Source organism: Propithecus coquereli, unplaced genomic scaffold (assembly GCF_000956105.1).
Source record: "Propithecus coquereli isolate 6110/MARCELLA unplaced genomic scaffold, Pcoq_1.0 Scaffold473, whole genome shotgun sequence".
NCBI classification, from domain to species: Eukaryota; Metazoa; Chordata; class Mammalia; order Primates; family Indriidae; genus Propithecus; species Propithecus coquereli.
The window spans coordinates 701446-709015 of NW_012150541.1; the positions used below are offsets into that span (position 1 = coordinate 701446).

The 7570-nt window shown below is 55.3% G+C and overlaps 1 protein-coding gene across 1 annotated transcript; it reads right to left on the minus strand.

The window, feature by feature from the left end:
- Positions 1-377: 377 nt before the first annotated feature.
- FOXI2 (forkhead box I2) lies at positions 378-2025 on the minus strand. The gene is made up of 2 exons (XM_012655350.1): positions 1530-2025; positions 378-820 (listed from the first exon to the last, which is right to left on the minus strand). The coding sequence occupies exons 1-2, from the start codon at positions 2023-2025 to the stop codon at positions 378-380; spliced, it is 939 nt and encodes a 312-aa protein (XP_012510804.1).
- Positions 2026-7570: the final 5545 nt, after the last annotated feature.

Here is a 7570-nt window from a genome sequence, read left to right on the forward strand (position 1 = left end):
GAGCCAGGTGGGCAAGGCTGGGCGGAGGTGGAAAGTGGCTCCCACCAGCACCAAGAAGGCTCTTCCGCCAGACTCCTCTCGGGAAAGGCTGGAGCTGAGCGCCAGCTGGTCGCCCCTCCAAGGCGGATCCCAGGAGCGCGCAGGTCCCAGCGGCCCAGGTGGGCTGCCCCTAGACTCGGATCACGGGGCATGCTCTCGCCGTGGGTGAGGGGTGCGCAGCAGACGGGCCACCCCAGGGGTCGAGGCGCGGCTCAGCTCAGCTCCCTGAGGCCCGCGGCACTGAGGACTGTGGCGCGGACACGCGAGGCTGTCACCAGAGGAAACGCAAGGCCTGAACCCAGCACCTCTGGGCACCCGGGCCAATCTCCAGCCTCCTTTCAAACTTCAGTCCCTTCCCGGCTGTAGAGGAGGTGACTGACGCGGAAGCCGGTGGCTGCGGTCTGGCAGGTAGGGGCAAAGCCAGCCGCAGAGCCAGGGACCTGGGGACGGTGGGTGGCGACCGTCGTAGGCCTCCCGAAAGAAAAGTCGCCCGCCAGGCCCCCGGGGAAGGTGCCAAGGCCGCCAGCCAGGGCGCCCATGGCCGAGGCGAAGCTGGAGAAGCAGGTGGCGGCCTCGGGCGCAGGCGGGGATGGCGAGGCCCGCAGGTCCGGGGACGCCGCGCCCGGGGGCTCCAGCGCGGGCGCCTTGGCTCCTCCCCGACTCCCCGCTCCCGAGGGCGCGGCCCCGCTCGCTTCTGCTCTCCTCTTCCTCTTCCTTCGGAAGTTCCCGTTGTCAAACATCTTCTCGCAGTTTGGGTCCAGGGTCCAGTAATTGCCTTTACCTGTAGAAGAAGAGACAACCCAGTTCAGAGAGTTTGAGCTTTGACCGACCGTGGCGGTCAGCTTCAGAAAGATCCCCCCACTCGCCCCTCCAGAGGGTCATGAGCCCTCATCCCCATCCCAAACCCTGAGGCGGCACTCCGTACGGGACGGGCCTCCGCAGCCAGACTGGGAAGGATTTGGGTACTCCAGGAAGACCGAGGAAGCAACTCCTAGGAAATTCCGAGCCCCAGTCAAGTTCAAGGCTGGGGAGGCGGGTGGGACGCAGCCCCTTCCTAACTCAGAGCTCCGCCAGTCGCTCTGCCTGTGGGGTGGAGCGGACCCCGCCTGGCCTCTTTGCCGGCTCCAGCACTTTCCAAATGGGCATCCATCCAATTTGTTTTGCCCATCCTTGGGCTGGGCATTGTCGTCCCCGTTTTACAGGAACGGGTCAGAGGAGGTCACTCCCAAAGTCGCCCAGTTTGCTAATCTCCAGCTTCTTTCTCTGAAGGAGCGAGCAGAGACTTGGAGCCCCTGCGCGCACCAGCCTGGGGGGCAGGGCCTGCGGGTTCTGCTGCCATCTAGGAGCGTGTCCCAGGCCAAGCACGTCTCTTCCACCCCTTTCTCCCACGTTAGTATCCCCAACCCTGCGGTGAGGGACTGGGCAGCCCCAGTGACTGCGGCGGGAGGCCGTGGAGTCCTGGACGGCGCGAAAGGGCGCGTCGCGGGTACCTGGGTCGTCCTCGTCGCGGGGCACCTTCTTGAAGCAGTCGTTGAGCGACAGGTTGTGGCGGATGGAGTTCTGCCAGCCCGCCTTGCTGCGCCGGTAGAAAGGGAAGTTGCCGGCCACGTACTGGTAGATCTGGTTGAGCGTCAGCTTCCGCAGCGGCGCACTCTGGATGGCCATGGCGATGAGCGCCGAGTACGAGTAGGGCGGCCGCACCAGCCTCAGCAGCTCCTGCTGGCCCGAGAGGCCCAGCCACGCGAGGTCGGCGCCCGCCAGGCCGCCCGGGGTGCCGACGAGCTGGCCTCGGGCCGCGTAGGGCGGTGCGGACCCGGGGCCCGACGCGTAGGGCGCGGGGCTGAGCGCGGGCGCGTTCACCCACAGGCGCGGGTCGCCCCCCGCAGCGCCCGCATCTCCTCGCGCGTAGCCCGGCGGGTGCGCGGCGGCGCGGGCCTGGAAGCGCGGGGTCGAACAGGAGCCCAGGCCGTCGCAGTACGCGGCCATGTCCAGCCGCTCCCGGGCCTGGGCCGGCGGCTCCGCACCGAAACTCATGGGTGACAAGTTCAGCGTGGGCGCCAGCAGCGCACAGGTGCGGCCAACCCGGCCCCCCCTCCGCACTTTAAATGCCGTCGGACCCTGGGAGAGTGTCTGGGGCGAGCCCCTCCCCGGCCACCTGGAGGAGCGAAATCCTCATCCCCGCCTCGGGGTCAGTTTTCTGCCCCGCCCAGGTCCTGCAGCGTCCCAGACCAGCCACCTCCTCCCCGTACAGCCGCAGCGCGATTCCTGAGTCATTCGCGGCCTCGGCCGCAGGTAACCAGGGTCCCCAGGGATCCTACAGACCCCGGCCTCCTCTGGCCTCTTGGACCCGGCAGCCCCGACTCCCTTGGTCAGTTCCGTGTCCCTTGGCTGTGACTTGGGAGCCCCGTCCAATGGGCCTCCCCCTTACTGGCCAAAATCCGCTTCGCTGGGGCCACTGGGTTACTGGGGCCACCCGGCTGGGCGTGGAGGGCGACAGCACTGCGCAAGAGATCACAGCGGGGCGTGGGAGCTGGGGGGCTGGGGTTGCGGGGGTGGGGCGCGGCGGAGAGCGCGAGGCGGGGCGTGGACAGATCTGTGAAGGCGGCAGGATGACATCCGCGCCTTTGCTTCGCGCAAGCCCGGGGAGCCCAGGACCCCGCTGGGTTTCTCCGCGCCGTGGCCTCTGGCACGGAGTGTGGAGGGCCGCAAAACCCTTTGCTGGGTGTCCAGGGACCCGGCCCAAACAGGGAAATCTCTGCGGGGTGCCAGACATCAGCTGTCCGGTCCTTCTCCAGCCGGGTTTGCTACAGCCCAGGTTCTCCTGGCTCCTCGCGCTGCCGGGCTCTCGGCTTCCGCTGTTTCCAGGCGCCCCTAACCAGCTCCCGGGAGTGGGGCGCCGGGTCCACGTGCTGTGCGGGGCTCCGCAGCGAGGACCGCCCCAGGCTAACGCGCCACTGGGCCGGGGTATCTGGGAAGAGCTGCGGGCCTCTGAGTGCCGGCCACCTGCCCGGAGGGGAAGATTCTGGCTTGATGATCAAGGCTCAGAGATAAGGAGATTATCGCCCCCTGCCCAGCTCCTCTACCCCCTGCCCGAGCAATATTCATCGTGTGCAGTATTAGAGCCAAGCCCGTGGAAACTAGTCTAGCCCAGGGCACTCCCTAGCATTACCTGGGGCTGTGGATTGCCAAAGCGAGTTAATTTCAATTCATTTAAAAAACAAAAGGTCCAATCCTCCCTCACTTCTGGTGGGGATGGAGGTATGAAGGTCTAGCCGGTGGTTGGATTGAGGAAAGAGTTTGGGTTCCAGAATCAAAGCATCTGGTTTGAGTCAGCTTTTTACTGGTGGTGTAGCCCTAGGTCTCCCAGATTGTAATCCCACATTTTATGTAAAACAACTAATTTATGGGACCACTTAACAAATGCCCAGAAGTGAGAGTCCCTCTGATCCAAGGTTGGCCTCTCCACTTGGATGTGACAGCCCCTTAGACAGCCGTGGGTGAGCTGAAGGCAATGCCCCAGATGCAGGGAGCTGGTTCACAGAGGTTGGCTCTGCGGCTGGACTGCGGAGCCCCTACTCTCCCCTTTTCCTGAAGATTTCTAATTGTTGTCAAAGGAAGGCTGGCTGGGGGGATCCCAGGTACCTTTTAAGAAGCTGCCCTACCTTTTAACACTTTTCCTGTCACTGCAGGGACAGTTGGGGGGTGCAGGGAAGTACTCAGGATGCTCCCCTGGTTCCCCAGGTGGGAACAGTCTTGCTGCTATCAAAAACACAGCCAGTGCCACCTGCCTCTCTGGCTCACGATTTCCCAAGCATCCTCACAGTTGTAGACACATGCTGTTCTCTGTAGACGTGACAAGCTTTTTAGTAACTACCTCTTGAAGAAAGTGTCTTTCCATCGGCAAATGTGCTTGCAAGTGTGGTTGGTGCAAGCAGGGTATCAACACATGGAAACGCCTTCCCCGCTCCCATAATAACAGTCCTTCCTGAGTTTCCGAGGGTCTGAGAGGTTTCCATACCTCTGGAGTTTAGAAACGGCTGCCAGTTAGGGGACAGTTTTCGAGACCATGCTTGATGAGGATGGAGCATCACAGAAGCCATACAGCTCTGCCCTGACTCAAATAATCCCAGGAAGAGTGTGAGCACAGGAGCTGCGGCCAGATGAGCGGAGCGGTCTCCAGCATGGCAATCCACACGCACCCGGCCTGCCCTTCTACCTGGTGGCTGCTGTGAAGCACTGGGCAGGAAAACTGCCACTCCTTGTCTGGGATTTTGATTGTCCAAGGCTTGAATTTTCAGAAGGCACTTGTCTTGGTGGAATAACAATGATTTGAGAGGAAGAGTTAATTTTATCTGCAATTAACTGCACTACCGTGAGAATAAAATCAGAGAGAGTGAATTTTTTAAAGAACAGTTGGGGTAATCTCTTGTAATATAAAGGAATAAAAAAAGATAACAGTTCTTTCCAAATTCTCTTTAGTTTAATAGCCTTTCTTTCTGTTAATACTGTAATTCTTTAACACTTGTGAATTTCAGGACCTCCAAGAAAAATCAAATGAATTTTCATGTCATCGCCCTCAATTTCACTTTATAAAACATTACGGTTTCTGCCATGCATGTGTCCATGTGTTTTCCACCCTTCTTTGCTTGCTGAGCACAAGTTCCATCTTCCATCTCCGACATAATAGTCTCCTTATCTTTCCACACTGGGCTCATAAAATGAATTTCAGTCGATGCAGTGCAGTCATTTTGGGGAAAAAAATGTTTTAACACTTAAGTCGGCCTTGGATGGAACTCTGATGAGAATTTGTCCAAGAGGCAAAAAAAAAAAAAAAAAAAAAAATCTCAGGGAGGAGAGATAACAAGGAAGAAGACTCTGCCCCGCCTGGGATTCCTGCAGTGTTTCTAAAACAGGTCAGCCCCTCATGCCCTCCTCAAGCCTCTATTCTCAAAAGCTAACCCTGCCTAAGGTGAGGATAAATCTCCCCAGCCTCCCACCTGCAGCTGCACCCAAACTGTCACATGGGGGGGCCCTTCTTTTCCTCTTTCCTCGGGCCAGTCTGTCCTGGGCAGGACTGGGGCTCTGTGGCAGAGGGCCCTGGGATGCACTGTCGGGACAGGCACCACCCACCCCAGTTCTGGTCTCACCCTTTTCTAAGGTGCCTCACTCTGGAATCTCTGCCCCTGCCATACCCCCAGCATTTACAGATCTTGGTTCTCTCCAGCTTAACAAATCTCTTCAGCCCACGTCCTTCTTCTTCTTCACTTCTTCAGTGTTCTCCAGGTCTCTGCTTCTTCCAGTAGCCCAGCTTCTAGAAGCCTGGCCACTGGTGGCTGCCGCCCTGTCCTCCCGTCTCAAGAACACACTCCTCACTCAGCGCAGACAGCCGCCCACCCCATGACTCCAGCGAAACTGCTCAGGCACAGTCTCCAGTGGTCTCCGATGCCCTAAATCCAATGATCGCTGTTCTTGCTCATTCTGCTTGGCTCTCAGCAGCTCTTGACAGAATCAACACCCCTTTCCCTGCCTTCCTTTCAACTCTGTTCTGGTTTCTTTCCCTTCTCCGGGCTTTCTCAGGCTCCACGTGGGCTGCCTTCCCCCAGGGCTGAAGTTGTGCAGGGCTCTGTTCCGGGCCCTCTTCTTCACTCCTGTGGCTTTAAGTCCTAGAGACCAGTTCAGGGTTTTCAACTTCTGCATTACTGAAATTTTGGACGAAATAACTCTTTGCTGTCCTGTGTATTATAGGATTTTTAGCAGCATCCCTGGTCTTTACATGCTTGATGTGGGTAACGCCTCTGTTGTGACAACCAAAAATGTCTTCAGACATTGCCAACTGTCCCCTGTGGGGCCAAATCACCCTCGTGGAGAACCCCTGTGTTAGTGAATGATTCTCCAATTTTTATCATCCATTTGGATGTCTTCCTCTCAGACTCAACACATCCCCAGCTGAATTCATTATCTTCCACCCCCAAACCTGTTTATTCGTAGTGTCTCCCTGGATGATGACATCATTCACTTGGTTGTTCAACGCAAAACCTGGGGGTCTTCCCAGCCCCCCTGACCTCCCTCACACAACTCGCTTGTCAGCAAGACGTCGTAATGCTGCATCTCAGCCTCAACCACTGAAACCCGAGGCAGCCCGTTTCCAGCCCGTGCCACTGTCTTTCTTCAGGATGACTGCAAATCGGAAGCTAGAAACGATTAAACTTTGTGGGGAAGGCATGTTGAAAGCCCAGATAGGCTGCAAACTAGGCCTCTTACGCCCAGCAGTTGGCCAAGTTGTGAACACACAGGAAAAGTTCTTGAAGGAAATTAAAAGTGCTACTCCAGTAAACACATGAATGATGAGAAAGCAAAACAATCTTACGGAGAAAGTTTGAGTGGTCTGGACAGAAGGTCAAACCATCCACAACATTCCCGTAAGACAAAGCCTAACCCACAGCAAGGCTCTAACTCTCTTCCATTCTGTGACGTCTGAGAGAGGTGAAGAAGCTGCAGAAGGAAAGATTGGAGCCAGCAAAGGTTGATTCATGAGGTTTAAGGGAAGAAGCCGTCTCCATAACATAAAAGTACAAAGTGAAGCAGCAGATGCTGATGTAGAAGCTGCAGCAAGTTATCCAGAAGATCTAGCTAGGATAACTGACACTGAACAACAGATTTTCAGCCTAGACAAAACCACCTTCTATTAGAAGAAGATGTCCTCTAGGACTCATAGCTACAGAGAAGTCAATACCTGGCTTTGAAACTTCCCAAGAACGGGCTGACTCTCTTGTTAGGGGCTAATGCAGCTGGTGACTTTAAGTTGAAGCCAATGCTCATTTACCATTCTGAAAATCCTAAGGCCCTTAAGAATTATGCTAAATCTTCTTGGCCTGAGCTCTGTAAATGGAACAACAAAACCCAAATGCCCATCTCTTTACAGCATGGTTTACCGAATATTTTAATCCCACTGTTGAGAACTACTGCTCAGGAAAAAAGATTCCTTTTGAAACGTTATTCCTCTTTGCCAACATATTATACATAGTCACCAATAGCTCTGACGGAGATGTACAAGGAGATTGATGTTGTTTTCATGCCTGCTAACACAATATCCATTCTACAGCCCAAGGATCAAGGAGCAATCTCAACTTTCAAATCTTATTATTTAAGAAATACATTTCATAAAGCTACAGCTGCCACAGATAGTGATTCCTCTGATGGATTTAGATAAAGTCAATTGAAAACCCTCTGGAAAGGATTCACCATTCTGTTTTAAATGACAATGAAAACATTCATGGTTCATGAGAAGAAGTCAAAATATCAACATTGACAGGAGTTTGGAAGAAGTTAATTGCAAACCTGATGGATCTTGAAGGGTTCAAGACTTCAGAGGAGGAAATAACTGCAGATGTGGTGGAAATAGCAAGAGAACTAGAATTAGAATTGAACTTGAAGATGGAACTGAATTGCTGCCACCTCTGATAGAACTTGAATGACAAAGAGTTGATTCTTATGAATTAGCAGAGAAAGGGGTCTCTTGAGACAGAATCTA

Excerpts from the sequence above, each read along its gene's own strand:
- FOXI2 (XM_012655350.1), bottom strand. The coding sequence starts at position 2,025 with ATGGCCGCGTACTGCGACGGCCTGGGCTCCTGTTCGACCCCGCGCTTC. Across the intron at positions 821-1,529 it reads CCGCGACGAGGACGACCCAG|GTAAAGGCAATTACTGGACC; the intron begins GTACCCGCGACG and ends CTTCTTCTACAG.